This window comes from Crinia signifera, chromosome 5 (genome assembly GCF_055691185.1).
Source record: "Crinia signifera chromosome 5, ASM5569118v1, whole genome shotgun sequence".
Taxonomy (NCBI): Eukaryota; Metazoa; Chordata; class Amphibia; order Anura; family Myobatrachidae; genus Crinia; species Crinia signifera.
In genome coordinates this window covers 62,437,579-62,453,581 of record NC_139221.1, presented here as the reverse complement: position 1 = coordinate 62,453,581, position 16,003 = coordinate 62,437,579, and the positions used below count along the sequence as shown (strand labels likewise).

At 44.1% G+C, this 16,003-nt stretch overlaps 1 protein-coding gene across 1 annotated transcript in view; it reads left to right on the top strand.

Moving 5' to 3' along the window:
* Nucleotides 1–10,391, top strand: part of ZFAND1 (zinc finger AN1-type containing 1) — a 30,364-nt gene extending 19,973 nt beyond the window's left edge. The window contains exons 6-8 of the mRNA XM_083187338.1: nucleotides 6,255–6,376; nucleotides 7,351–7,506; nucleotides 10,132–10,391. Coding sequence (XP_083043464.1) covers nucleotides 6,255–6,376; nucleotides 7,351–7,506; nucleotides 10,132–10,302 — 449 coding nt within the window. The 3' untranslated portion in view covers nucleotides 10,303–10,391. The remainder of the gene's footprint in view (nucleotides 1–6,254; nucleotides 6,377–7,350; nucleotides 7,507–10,131) is intronic.
* The last annotated feature ends 5,612 nt before the right edge of the window (nucleotides 10,392–16,003 follow it).

The following is a 16,003-nucleotide window of genomic DNA, read 5'->3' as shown; positions in this document are numbered from 1 at the left end:
AAAAGAGACTGCCGGGGGAGCCCGGCAGTGGAAATCAGCTGGTCGCAGGAGCAAGCTCCTGTGACCAGCGCTCACTACGGGCAGAAAACAGGTGCACACTCCCATTGCTGGCAATATGGTCGCTTAGCGACCATATTTCCAGCGATATTTGCAGTAATCGCCCCCGTGTACGCACCTTAAGAGTAAAGCAGCCAGAATTTACCCTGCACAGGAACAAAATAACTCACCCACATCTAACTCTCTGCAGTGCAGCATGGTTTTGTCCATTTAAAAATTATTTGCGATCAAGGGTAGCCTAAATTAGGCCCATAGTTTGTAAATATTTAACACACATGTACATTTTCAAATCTTGTTTTACGGAAAAATTGTGTAATAAAAACCTAAGTTATATGTGGAATAAACTTTCTGCATTTGACTTTATACATTGTACAGTATATGCTATAAGCATGTCATTTTGTAAATGCAGACTTTTATACTGCGCATATAACAAAAACATATAGTACGACATATTGTAGAGTCTTCTGTATACAGCTACCAAAGCTCTTTCATAGGTGCGTCAAAACAATTTTTCCACAAATAAAATAGACTAATGAATTGTTTAAAGTATTCATATGTTGTTGTTCCGATTTGTGGACTCATTTTATGTACCCATATATTATAAACGATTTTACGGTACACAGCTGGCCTGGTACATTTGTTTGTTCTATGTTTTCCACTAAGATCCTCAGGAAATATAGCCGCAAATAAACATTTCAGAAGGCAGCTCCTGAATCTGTCCATAGTCTAAAACCCAACAGCATTTGTGCAAAGACGACTCTCGGATTACTGCAGCAAGAAACAACGAGGCATCGATTGCAAGAAATATAAAAACAAGCGGTATTAAAATGATGGAAAGTTCGGGGAATCTGATTCAACTTGACCTTTTTCTTTTGGAAAGTCTACGTAAAGAGAAACCTGGTGATATGCAGGTGAATACAGTTTTTTGAAAGGTTCCTGCACAGGATTCTCCGCCGTGACTTTCAGAGACAGTCTCAGTCACGATAAGAGGCGGATGCAGATTTCAGAATAATCCAAATCCCAATTAAACAACCTGATATTTCAATCAGTGTCATAAACTTATATAGGGTTGGAGGTGCTCCCCTGAGTCAGAGATAATATAGACAAAACGGGTAGAAAAAGAAGAATCTTTTTTGGGGGCACACTTAAGATAAATGCTATATGTGTCAAAATTATACTGTGAGAAAGATGAGTAGTTGGTAAATTTAAAACTTAGCTTTTATTAGGTTTACTTTCTTAAGATAAGTTGATCTCCAGACAAGAGATACAGAGGAGGACACACGAAAAACTTATAAACACTGGTTAAAAAGCAATCCTCCCGCCACTTGTGGGGATTTTTGGTCACACCCCCGATTACAGTTACTCAATTGTGACCAAGCTGTCGGAAAATACACATGTATATGTAGATCAACTTCAATTAATAAGGTACAATACTCAGTTACATACAAACGTCTGTTCAATGATGCGCTTTAAATTGACACAAAATAGAAAAAACACCAGTTTGCACGAACCAATAATTGCTCACAATTATCAAAAGGGATTCTATTCTCCTATTAGTATGAGACATAAATGTTCGAGCTGGTTTAATTGCATGCTAGAGAGTTGAAATGTTCAAAGAAGAAAAACTCTTGCAATACTGTTCAGACTATGGGCCTTATTTTGGTTCACTCTTTCTGACAAAATCCTTCTTAGATGGACAAATCCATGTGCACTGCAGGGGGGCAGATGTAAAATGTGCAGAGAGAATTAGATTTGGGTGAGTTATTTTGTTTCTGTGAACGGAAAATACTGGCTGCTTTATTTTTACACTGCAATATAGATCTCACTTTGAAGTAAAACCCCACCCAAATCTAATTATATCTGCACAAGTTACATCTGCCCCACCTGCAGTGCACATGGTTTTGCCCATCTAAGAAGGATTTTGTCAGAAAGAGTGAACTAAAATAAGACCCTATGTAACATACTTTTGTATCAGATTTGAAGCGTATATGAGTACCCTAGTGAACTGTAACAATTTTAGGCCTTAGTATATATGCAGAAAAGAGGAACAAAGAGCGGCTACAATATCTGGTTTCTCACCCTGTTTCTGCTGTCTCATCATCTTATATGGATATATAGTGGATGATCGATGAAAGAACAGGGGAGAGATAATGTATTGCCTGAAAATTGACCCGAGAAAAAGATCTTTCTGCTGTTCCTGTGAACAGTGTCTAGTTTGGGCTGTTGCTTGCTAATAGCAGAGCAGCCGACCACAAAACTGTACCAGCGAATGAGAGAAGAATAAAGGAGATTTGTAGTTCAGAGAGTATGGAGAAGTAAAGTATACAAACAGAATTTTATCAGAAAAAACTTCTGGTTTTGAGGGATAGAAAGGTGTCTGGGTAGCCTTCAAATGCTTCTTACAACCTCAATCATCATAAGTCAGAGGATGATTGCTTAGGTATTGTGTGAGAGCATGTGGGGCATACGAGACAGAGAAATAGTATGGCCACTAGAATCCTTCTGCTGCTCATGTATACCCAGCCTCAAAATCACTGGTGCTTATTTGGCAGTGCAATGAAATCTATAGCTGGCCCCATGAGTGAGAGAGGATTGAAAGGGAAGAAAAGGTTTTAGCTTTAAAGAGTATAAGCAATAAGTATAAATTATAAGTTTCAGATTTCAATAAGGTTTGTTGGTTTTATCTTATCTGTTTTGTAGTCACAGTCAGCATCAGTTTATGGAAACGTCTGGGCCTGATGAGGTTTCAGATACTCCCGCAGAGAGGTATTGTGGCAGCCGGGCAGCGTGTAGTGGGTAAATTCAATTGGTACTCCCAGCCGGCGTATATTCAGGGATCGCCTGGGCTTTGTTTAAATGTCCCAATTTTCTTGCAGCCGGGCAGCATGTAGCGGGTCTCAGCAGCCGTGGAGCTCACCAGTCATCCAGCAGTCAGGCGGCAGGCGCCGGGTACTCGTAGCGGCTTCTATGTGCTTTAATTAGTCATAGAGCTGGTGTTCAGCTTGGCGCATCGGGGGTGTAGTATAGATTGCCTGGTGGCACGGGAGACGCGTTTCGCCCCTCCCAGGGGCTTGATCACATCCTCACCTGCAGTGCACATGGTTTTGTCCATCTAAGAAATATTTTGTCAGAGAGTGAACTAGAATAAGGGCCTCAGTTCCTGCTGGAGCCTGCTGAAAAATAGCCCTGATTATAACCCATGACCTGTCTTGCTGGAGACAGACCCCATACTGATTGAGCTATTTGGGGGGGCACCAATATTTATCCTCCAGGCAACTGGGACGAACTTACTCTACTGAATATAATATATCCAACCAACATGTCTAGTAGGTGTACTTAGGTGCTACCAGCACTTATTGGATACGTTGGTTTGCAAATGTGTATTCAAACAGAATCGGTACATCTGTCAGAATGAACTTAGGTCTACAGTCATTAGGTCGGCCCCACTAGGTCGACTGGCAGGAAGGTCGACCTGACTTAAGGTCGACATGGGCCAAGGTCGACATGACTTTAGGTCGAATTTGCATAAAGGTCGACATGAGGAAGGTCGACTGGTCATAAGGTCGACATGGGGTTTTCACAGTTTTTTTTATCCGAATGTCGACACAGTCAACATGGACACAGTTGGCAATGAGAATCGGACCCTCGCTTCGCTCGCAATGCTTCGGGCACGGTAGCTCGCTTCGCTCGCCACAGCTTTAATAACCTCCTCCGCGCCCTAGTGGATGGTGGGCATGAAATACCACCTGTCGGCACATGTCGGCTCAAAAAACAGTGAAAAACCCCATGTCGACCTTATGACCAGTCGACCTTCCTCATGTCGACCTTTATGCAAATTCGACCTTAAGTCAGGTCGACCTTCCTGCCAGTCGACCTAGTGGGGTCGACCTAATGACTGTAGACCTAAGTTCATTCTAATAGATGACCGCATCCCATTCAAACATACTTGGCACCAGTCCTCAAATAACCTATGGGAGACTACACACTTAGGAGTAAATTTATTCAACTTTTAAAAATGAATAGCATAGCAACCAATCAGATTCTGGCTATCATTTCTCTTTTGCATCCTAGAAAATGATAGAAATAATCTGATTGGTTGCTATGGGCAACATCACTTTTTTTTAATTTTAGAAGCTTTAGTAAGTGTAACCCTATATGTAATGGCAATGTGCACTGCCCTTCCGTTTTATTTTACTAGTATTCCAAATGCACACACTTCTTCTATCACTAGATAAGCTCAAATTGAAAACTGTTCTAGGAATATTTAGAAGATCTGATTATATTTAAAAGAGGCCACATAATAAAGATACATAGGGCCTGATTCAGAGGTTTATGCAAATCCCATCACCTATGTACGCAGTAGATCTAGAACACTATGCTAATGCTGCCAATGCCGCAGCTGCTAGGTTTTGTACTCCAAACAGCGGCGTCTCTAATCTGCAGCTTGTGTACAAAGACGCAACTTCGAAGATCTGATCTATGGGCCTTACATTGGAAAAAGCCAAATCTTTTTCATATAGACAAAACCATGTGCTCTGCAGGTGGAACAAATGTAACATGTGCCCCATACACACTAGCCGACACTGGCCGCGACCTATATAGTTAACTATATTGGGCGCATGGGACCGATGTTGCGTGTATGCGCTGAATGATATCGGCCACCGATATCATTCAGTGACCTCACCGGGGCTGCTAAAAATACAGGTCATTTGTCTATATAGCCAAATTGACATGCATTTTCAGAAGACATCAACCATGGTTAATGGTGCACGGGAGTGTGTATTGTTAGCGATATTTAGTGTACACACTAGATCATAGGCCCTTATTCAGATCTGATCGCAGTACAAATTTGTTCTCAAAATGGGCAAAACCATGTGCACTGCAGGTGGGGCAGATGTAACATGTATAGAGAGAGTTACATTTGGGTGGGGTGTTTTGAAACTGAAATCTAAACTGCAGTGTAAAAATAATGCAGCCAGTATTTACTCTGCACAGAAACAAAATAACTCACTCAAATCTAACTCTCTCTATACATGTTGCATCTGCCCTACCTGCAGTGCACATGGTTTTTCCCATTTTGAGAACAAATTTGTACTGCGATCAGATCTGAATAAGGGCCATATTGTGAATGATATCGCGTAAAAGTCCCTTTCTGAGTGATATTGTTCACAATATTGCTTAGTGTATGGGGCTTTAGATGTGGGTGGGGTGTATTTAAACTGAAATGTAAATTGCAGTGTGAAAATAAAGCAGCCATTATTTACCCTGCACAGAAATAAAATAACTCATCCAAATGTAACGCTCTCTGCACATGTTACATCTGCCCCACCTGCAGTGCAGTTTGGTGTTGCCCATTTGAAAAAGATTTTGCTTTTGTGTTCAACTCGGCATCAGAACTAATAATGGGGCCTACACACAGGACGATTTTAGCCCTATTTATAAACTAGATAGCTTATAAATTAGGTGTGGATCTCCCTGTGTGTATACCCCTGAGCGATGGCAATGCGTGGTCCCACATGTCGCCATCACCTGACTAGATAGATACTGCATGCACTATCTATCTAGTCAGATCGGCAGTGCTCTCATGAGAGAACACAGGTCAGCACAGATCACTCAGCACACATCGCTGGTGCATAGCACCTAGCTCAGCACAGAGGCTCCTTCACTGATGTGTGAGTACAACCGCAAACAAGGATGTAGTTGCTGGATGCCACACTGATATCATAGTTAAGGCATGCCTGCATTTTACTCAAATTAGATGCAGATAGTTTGGTTACATAAATTCCCTGAACACTAGGAAATTCCTTTTATTTTTATGAAGTCCTTTGTTTTGATTTGACTATTCTCCTCATGACAGAATGTGGTGATTTTAGAGATATATACTATTTCTTATAGCAACAGGGAAAGGAAAGAATGTCGCTGTATGGTGCACAAAGAAATTTGATTAATCTAAAATCTAACTTTTATTACAAATTTCTAAAATTGTAGCAAAGTATGGGACACTAACATGACAGAACATAAAACATAAAGTGACTTAAAAAGGATAATATATCCTAGTAGATGTGACTGCAATACTTTATCCCCTTGACAGATTTGTATGTATGATGTCTGTCTCCACGTATATATACACATTTGCGAAGTATACTATTCCTTATCCCGGCCTGTTTCTAACAAGACAATGATACTCATGTTTTCAGATTCTAAAAAGTCTGCTCCTCACAGCAAAGTACGAAGGGGAGCAAAAAATGCTGAGACGGCAGCAAAGGTTTCCCTGATGAAGCTGAAGTTACACGCGCTGGGGGATAAGTCTTTACCTCAGGTAGGTCGTTAACAACAACAGCGATTTCCTGGAACTGAGACATAATTTCCCTGCACATATCTATTTATCCCATATAATAAAAGGCTAATGCTTTTCCTCACCTCTATGGGGGCAGTTCAAGTGTTTTGAGTGCCAGTGGAGACTCGATGGCATCCTGAGTGAGCAATTCAAATGTTGCTCTGTTTGGGTGCACACATGTGCCGGAGCTAACATTACTGTTCTGATGTTCCATCACTGGGTTGGGATCATTGGGTCTACAGCCTGATGGTCGACAGTCATTACGTCAACATGGTAAAAGGTCATTAGTTCGACAATGTTTATGTTGACAGTCAAAAGGTGGACATGGGGTTTTTACTGTTTTTTGACCTGAATGTCAACACTGCGCTCGCAATGCGTCGGGCATGGTGCCTCGCTGCGTTCGGCACACTATTTTATTCTCCCACCACGCCCTAGTCGATGGTTGGGCATGAAATACCGCCTGTCGGCTCAAAAAACAGTGAAAAACCCCATGTCGACCTTTTGACTGTCGACCTAGACATTGTCGAACTAATGACCTGTCGAACTACTGACCTTTTGACCTAGAAACATGTTGACATTTTCCTATGTCAACCTAATGGTGTCGACCATCATGCTGTAGACCAAATGACCGCATCCCCCATCACTTGGGTGGGTTGGTAACAAGTAAAAAAATAATCCCTACAGTTGTATATGCAAGGGGGAGAGGGGAAGCGGATAACACAATAATCTTGCATAAACTGCATGGAAACCGGGACATTGGGCCTAATTCAGACCGGTTAGCAAGGCTGCAATTTTTGCAGATGGACAAAACCACATGCATTGTAGGTAGGACAGATGTAACATGTGCAGAGAGAGTTAGATGTATGACCCCAAAGCAATGCTATGATCTAGAACACTGTTCTCTTTTACTCTGAACTTGAGCAATTGCCTGACACTTGATATTTGATTCCTGGCAGTCGGAAAGGGTCTACTTTCAAGTCTACCTGCCCAAGGGTGGGAAGGAGAGGAGTAGGCCGATGTTCTTCTGTAAGACATGGAGTATGGGGAAAGTTGTGGATTATGCAGCTTCTATAGCGAGCCTGAAAAATGACAACAACAAAGCAGCAGCGAAGGTACGTTATGTGTGTGTATTAGTGTTACTCCTGTGTCACTGTGCGCCTCCTGTGTCTCTGCGCCTCCTCTGTCACTGTGCGCCTCCTCTGTCACTGTGCGCCTCCTGTGTCGCTGTGCGCCTCCTGTGGCGCTGTGCGCCTCCTGTGTCGCAGTACGTCTCTTGTGTTACAGTATGCCTTCCCAGCACCAATAGTTTATAGAAAGATTGTATGATAACACCTACTCTGAGCTCCATTATATTAATTACCCATCACATCTACAACATGATGCTTATGTGAACTGTAAGCTTCTAGAATAATGAAAAAATATGTCATTGTCATTTTATTGTATGCATGTTAGTAACTACTCGAATGTGTGTAAACTGGATCCTAAGAAGCATATCCAAATATATCCAGGGTATTACTGCGTGGATAAAGCTGTAGGTTTTTTTCTATGTGGTAAACATAGCCAGTAACGCGCAGTAACTCATAGATTCTATGTTAAATGCTGGAATCCAATATGGTTTCTCTGCTGCATAAATCACAGAGACTGCCGTCTTAATACAGATGTTTCTCAGCAGCTGCTGAGGTTATACGGAAACACTCAGCAATAGATGTGGGAACCTAATTGAATCCAGGCTGTCAGTCAAACCCCACACTTACTTGGACAAACCTCCAAGGGTCTGATTTAGAGGTGCGCACGGGGCACTCATCATTGCTCCCACATACCATACACCAAAGGGCCTAATTCTGTACTATGGCACATATAACACACTGATGAATTCAATTACAGCTCCCTTTGCTTCTGCTGTAAATTTGCTGCTAAATCGCATTAACCCACAGGTTCTGGGAAATGTACCAGGAGCTGTGACATAACTCGTTTGCGGCACCCATGATAATTCTCATTAAGTGCAGACTGCAAATGTATTGCAGGCTAAAACCACTTGCCTGGTGTGGTTACATTGTTTGCACCAGGTTGTGCACTACCTGACCTGGTCACAAACTGTGCAGCCAGAAAGAAGCACAGATTGGCCAGCTTCCGGAAGATATTCTAGCAGCTGCCAATCAGAGGGACATCCTGTCCCACCTGCTTCTCTGTACCCTCAACCTGTGTCTGCCATGCTTCCAATTACTGCTGATCAGTCAGCATGGCAGGACCCCACCACCTGCTGGCTGCAGGTAGGTTTTACCTTGGGAATTCAAATTTGCGATGGTCATGATGTTCTGATGTTTTTAAAAATGATTGCCGATTTCAATAAACTAATTTTGGGTACGTTTTAAATAGATGCTCTTAACCTAATTCAGTCATTAATAGGAAAAATAACTTGCCAGTTAATTGAATAGTCCTAGGATGACAATTAGCACCCGGTTAATTACCACCAATAACTGAATCCGGCCCATAATAATCCTGGCTACTTTTTATGTTCTGCTACTTTTCCTGGATGTGGCTGGACTGCCCTTATCCTCTTATCCTTGGAGTCATAGCAGTCTACAGTATTGCTGTTCACTAGCACCAGCCCAATACAAGTTACACAACATCCCTCTGAAAACGTCAATGCACACACACAACTCTGCATATTATCCAGCACACTAACGTCACAAGAGATAAAACAGAAGTTGCCCATAACCAATCACTGTCTTTCATTTTATAGACTGTGCGAGAGAAATGCCAGATATAAGCTGATTGGGCAACTTCTCAATGGTTTGATATATCTCCCATTATAGGTCTGATTCAAATCTGATTGGACGGGAACAAATTAGTCCTCGTTCAGATGGTGAGGGGTCTGCCCATGCAAGTATTTGCGCATGTGTAGTCCCAGCCTCGCGAACACGTCTGAATCCGGCTCATTGTCTCATAGTGCATATCCTGTACAATAAGATCATATGTCTCCTCTATTCAGTTCATGGGGCAGATGAGAGTAATAAAGTATATAGGGGCAGATGTATTAAGCCTGGAGAAGAGATAAAGTGGAGATAAAGGTGTGTATTCAATGCTTTTTGTGAGCTGTGACATCGAGCAGTGCTGCCTACTCGCTGTCACACCTCGCAGGGTCAGTGTTCAACACGCCGTTTTCCCCTCAGTAGGTTTTTGTAGCGAGGGGGAAACTGCGTATGCGACCGCTACAACAGCGAGACTCGTGGCTAAATGCAGCGGGCTCCCTGCATTAGCCACGAGCCTCGCTGTTTGGGGGAATCCTCACTGTCCTCTGACAACGAAGATTCCCCAGGAATGTAGAATTGGCATGGGGGTTAAACAGCGAGAATCGCTTATTTTCGACAATCTCCGCCGTTTAACCCCCTCGCCAGCCACATTGAATACGGCCCAGAGTGAAAGGAGATAGATCACCAGCCAATCAACTCCCACACAGTTCATTGGCTGGTGCTTTATCTCCTTTCACTTTGTCTACAGTTTATCTCTTCTCCAGGCATAATACACCTGCCCCATAGAGAAATAAAGTACCAGCCAGCTAGCTCCTAACTGTCATTTTCCAAACACAGCTTGTAACTTGGAATTTAAGGGTGGATTAACTGGCACTTTGTCACTATAAACATTATCATTATTGAAGGCTTGTCGCCCCCCCCCCCCCCCCCCCCTATGTTTTAATCTATATTTTGTGTACCTATGGTGTCACTTTCTGTTTGCAGAAGCTGCGAGTGTGCCACACTGAGACGGGAGAGGTGCTACCATTGGAGGGCTCCGTGGAGATGTGGCTCTCTAGTTCAGAAAATCGCTTATATAACGGTGGTACAATCATCATAGAGTATATGGATAATGAGTGCAGCGCCATTGAAGATACCAATTCATATTTAACATAACGTCCGACAATGAATATAGACAGACATCCAATAAATGTTTTATATTCTTTAAAAGTTTTTTAATTGTTACTATTAAATATTTTCTCTTACGTGTATCCTTTATAAATCATATTGCATTAGCTGATGTACCCAGTTTCAATCAGGCAAACATTTGCAGGGTGGAATATTTTAACCCTTTTCACCCCCTTATGAGTCAAATTTAGAAAATGTATTATTTATTAACAGTTATTTATATAGCGCACACATATTCCGCAGCGCTGTACAGAGAATACTTGAGCATTCACATCAGTTCCTGCCCCAGTGGAGCTTACAATCTATGCCCTACCACATGTACACAAACACACAGAGACATTCTAGGGTTAAATTTGCGGTACTTGTTTCCTAGTACGGCGCCACCGATTTTGATTGTATCCATCGGGTCGGAAAAATCGGGTCAATCGCATGCGATGCGATCGACCCGATTTTTACATTGGAATCAATGTAAAATGGTCCCTGAGACCCGATTTTACATTGATTTCAATGTAAAAAGCCCCAAAACCCCCCATTTTAATACCAACCCCCCCCCCCTCATGTTTCAAATGCCCCCCCCCCCCATTGTTAACGCCACCCCACTATTGACGCCAACCCGAAGCGTGGCGAGCCCTCGAGGGGCGGCGGTACCCGTCCTTCGACCTTTTCATACCCCTACTATCCATGTCGGCGTGGAGTTGATTTTATATAGTGTGGCGAGCGCAGCGAGGGGATGCGGATACCTTCACAGGTATCCGCGTCCCCTCACGGGCTTCACAGGTATCCGCGTCCCCTCACGGGCTTCACAGGTATCCGCGTCCCCTCACGGGCTTTACAGGTATCCGCGTCCCCTCACGGGCTTCACAGGTATCCGCGTCCCCTCACGGGCTTCACAGGTATCCGCGTCCCCTCACGGGCTTCACAGGTATCCGCGTCCCCTCACGGGCTTCACAGGTATCCGCGTCCCCTCACGGGCTTCACAGATATCCGCGTCCCCTCACGGGCTTCACAGGTATCCGCGTCCCCTCACGGGCTTCACAGGTATCCGCGTCCCCTCGCGGGGCTCGCTGAGCTCGCTGCGCTCGCCACACTATATAAAATCAAATCCACGCCGATGTGGATAGTAGGGATATGAAAAGGTCGCAGGACGCGTACCGCCGCCCCTCGCGGGCTCGCTGCGCTCGCCACGCTTCAGGTTGGCGTCAATAGTGGGGTGACGTTAACAATAGGGGGGGGGGGGGGGGGGGGCATTAAACATAATTTATAACCATATTCAATGTGAAATTGGATATATTGGCCCATTTCACATTGTCACCTATGTAAAATCGGGTTGATCGCGTTGATCACATCATGGCCCATTATAATGGGCCACGACCGATACGATCAACCCGATTTTCACTTTAATTTTTTTTTAACATTGTTCCCTATGGTAAAATCGGGTTGATCGCGTCGGTCGCATCGCGGCCCCTTATTTGGGGCCGCGATGGACGCGATCAACCCGATTTTGTCTTTCACCGGCAAATTAGCTGGTGATTGACACAAAATCGGGTCCATCGCGTTGATTGTATGCCTTAAGTGCCTTAAACTTAAGGCATACAATCAAGGAGATGGGTGCCGTGCTAGGAAACAAGTACCAAATTTGCTGAGAGCCAATTAGCCTACCAGTATATTTTTGCAATGTGGGAGGAAACCGGAGTACCCGGGGGAAACCCACGCTAGTACGGGGAGAATATACAAACTCTGCACAGTTAGGGCCATAGTGGGAATAGAACCCATGACCTCAGCGCTGTGAGGCAGTAATGCTAATCATTACACCATCCATTCTGCCAGTTTGTCACGATCCTAAGCACGGCGATGCCTCAGATACGCCAATCAGTGAATCCCTGCCACGTGACACCGTTACTGGATACCCCGGCGTGTGTCTATTTCAACGAGATCTTCACTTGCCACCAAGAAAAGTCCCTGCTTAATAACTGTCACAGTTACCAGACCGCTGTGCCGGTCACATGTTCCAGAGCAGAATGATGAGGCATTGTAAATAACAAGTGAATGTTTTGCCACATAAATCCGAAACGAAGGAACTAATACCAATACTTTTCTGCAAATCAAAAAAGAAATTAAAAGGTCTTTGTCTCATTAAACAGGTTCATAGAAATGTGTTACTCCTAAAGTCATCCTTTTGCTAATAATACTTTATATAGATGGTAAATCTGAGGTTTATTTATTTTTTGTCTGCAGCGATAGATTTTATATATAGCTATCTGTAATAACCACTAGAGGGAGTCAGTGTGATTACATTTCTAGAAATAGTTAACATTCTTTTCTTCAAGGAAATGTTTTCTCTTTTGTCCATACACAAGCTTGACTGTATAGACCAGGGGTGTCCAACCTTTCACCTTCCCTGGGCCACATTAGAAGTTAAAAAGTTGGTTTGGGCCGCACATAAAATAAAATAACAGTAACGATACCTGATCATCCAAAAAAACATAGAAAACATAGTTAACATATTAAACTTACTTGGAAATGAAGTTAGTGAGATGTTTGACATTGTTTCTCAGCCACCAATGCATCCAGATTTGCTTCGATGGAACTTGTTGCAATTCTCAGCGAGTGCTCAAGGTGCTCATCAGATATTTTGGTTCTAGTTTTATTCTTTGTGTGCTTCATCCTTGAAAATAGCTGCTCACAAATGTAGGTGCTTCCAAATAGCGATGACATGAATAAGGCATGATTGTGAAGTGCAGGATATTTTTCTATATATTCTTTGTGAATTGCTGCACTCATCCCCTGTGTCAACAGCTGTGGTGAGTGATCACTACAGGGGGCATTATGAATATAAGTGGCATTACCAGGGGGCATATTCATAATGCCCCCTGGTAATGCCACTTATATTTATAATGCCCCCTGGTAATGCCACATATAATCATAATGCCCCCTGGTAATGCCACTTATATTCATAATGCCCCCTGGTAATGCCACTTATATTCATAGTGCCACCTGGTAATGCCACTTATATTCATAATGCCCCCTGGTAATGCCACTTATATTCATAATGCCCCCTGGTAATGCCACTTATATTCATAGTGCCACCTGGTAATGCCACTTATATTCATAATGCCCCCTGGTAATGCCACTTATATTCATAATGCCACCTGGTAATGCCACTTATATTCATAATGCCCCCTGGTAATGCCACTTATGAATATAAGTGGCATTACCAGGGGGCATTATGAATATAAGTGGCATTACCAGGGGGCATTATGAATATAAGTGGCATTACCAGGGGGCATTATGAATATAAGTGGCATTACCAGGGGGCATTATGAATATAAGTGGCATTACCAGGGGGCATTATGAATATAAGTGGCATTACCAGGGGGCATTATGAATATAATGCCCCCTGGTAATGCCACTTATATTCATAATGCCCCCTGTAGTGATCACTCACCACAGCTGTTGACACAGGGGATGAGTACAGCAATTCACAAAGACACTGATGGTAGTAGGGGTATGAGAAGGCACCGCTGGCCTGGCTGCCTACTCCTGCCGCCGCCGCCACCCATCAGATCATCATCCAGCCCTGCGCGCTGCTGGGATGGATCACGTGGGGGAAGCGCCAGCTCAGACGTCCTTCGGACCACGGGAGCAGCTGAGTGCGCCTGCGCATTCGCACCAGCGCTCCCGCTGCCATTTTAGGTTTGGGAGAACTCGATGCTGGCCGCGGCCATCTTTACTTTGGGCACAGTGCCGCGGCCATCTTTACTTTGGGCACAGTGCCGCGGCCAGCACGGAGACGCTGCTGCGGGCGGACCAGGTAGTTGCCCTAAATATATTATACTTAGAATTTCTTAAAATACACTGGGAAGCATTACTACCCGACCTGGGCCGCATGTGGCCCGCGGGCCGCGGGTTGGACAAGCCTGGTATAGACCATGTTTGGTGCGGCAAAACCTCTATTGTCATACTCCAACATAATCCAGAGTTTTGACTATAAAAATGAGAAAAATACAAGGAAGTTAATCTAAATCTCTTCTTTGTATTATTCTAGTCAGAATTCTGGAGTGTGGCAGGAGACGTTCTGCCTACCTTTTCTTCACATTTCTGAAAAAACTCCCCAAATTTCCAGCATTTATACTGCTGCCACTTTTTCAGGTTTTAGCTAATTGACATGGAAATGTGAAACCCGATCGGCCTTACACTGGCAATGCATGGAAAAGTACCCGTATGTATGCAATTATGTATTGGAGTTGTGTAACCACAAGTACTTTCTCCTCTAGGGCACGAAGAGTTACCTACTAGTTACACACTATGGAGTGCTTAGATATGTACTAGTCTCATTTAGGAACCTGCAGAATATGAATTAGCGCACCTTATATAGCTTCCAGGATATGACTATATTTATTGTGTAGGTAAGAGCAGTGGTTTCCAACCTGGGGTACTCTGCAGACTGTTTGGGGGTACTTAAAAATAATATTGGTAATGGGGCAGAAGGAGTCTTCCATTGCCATGAACCATGTTGCAACACTTGCGGTTCCATCTGGAGCGTCATCAGAATCTCCTTGTGCTTTTGCCCGAACAGTAATCCACTGGGAGCTTCCTGCGCTGCCCTCAGACATCAGCGATCAGGGCATAGCGGTAACCCCGGAGACAGTATTATCTTAATTATTAACCGTTTCTTATGTAGCGCAGCAAATTCCATTGCACTTTACAATTGGAAACACTGTTACAACAAAATGGTTATTTACAGATTGTTAAAAAGGTATGAGGGCCCTGCTTACAATCTATAGCCAGCTGCCAGACACCAAGGGACCCTATTCCTGACCGCACATATTAAGACGAGGGGGTACTCTTAAATGAAAAACCTAATCAAGGGGTACGGGATAGAAAAAAAGGTTGGGAACCGCTTGAGGACAGAAGGCGCACATGAAAATGAAATGATAAAAATGAAAAAATGTAGCTTCACATTCCAGCTTGTGTTACTTTAACATGCCGTTCACTCCATTGTGTAATGCATAAACTGCTGATCATTCCAGCATCATCACTTAAAACAATTAAGCAACAAGTTAAAAAAAATATAGGTACTTGTTTCCTAGCACGGCCACACCGATTCAGATCGGGGTGGTCGTGTCGGAAAAATCGGGTCGATCGCATCGCATGCGATTTGGTCGCATGCGATGCGACCGACCGATTTTTGACCCGATTTTTTTCATTAAATCCAATGTAAATTGGGTCCCTGGGACCCAATTTTACATTGGATTCAATGAAAAAAATTCCCAACCCCCCCAAATTTAAGCGCGTTAACCCCAGCCCACGATAGACGCCAACCCGAAGCGTGGCGAGCGCAGCGAGCCCGCGAGGGGCGGCGGTACGCGTCCTCCGACCTTTTCATGCCCTACTATCCACGTCGGCGTGGAGTGAGAATAGAATAGTGTGGCGAGCGCAGCGAGCCACCGAGCCCGAAGCGTGGCGAGCGCAGCGAGCCCCGCGAGGGGACGCGGATACCTTCACAGGTAAACGCGTCCCTTCGCGGGCTTCACAGGTGTCCGCGTCGCCACGGACACCTGTGAAGCCCGCAAGGGGACGCGTATAACTGTGAAGGTATCCGCGTCCCCTCGCGGGGCTCGCCACGCTTCGGGCTCGGTGGCTCGCTGCGCTCGCCACACTATTCTATTCTCACTCCACGCCGACGTGG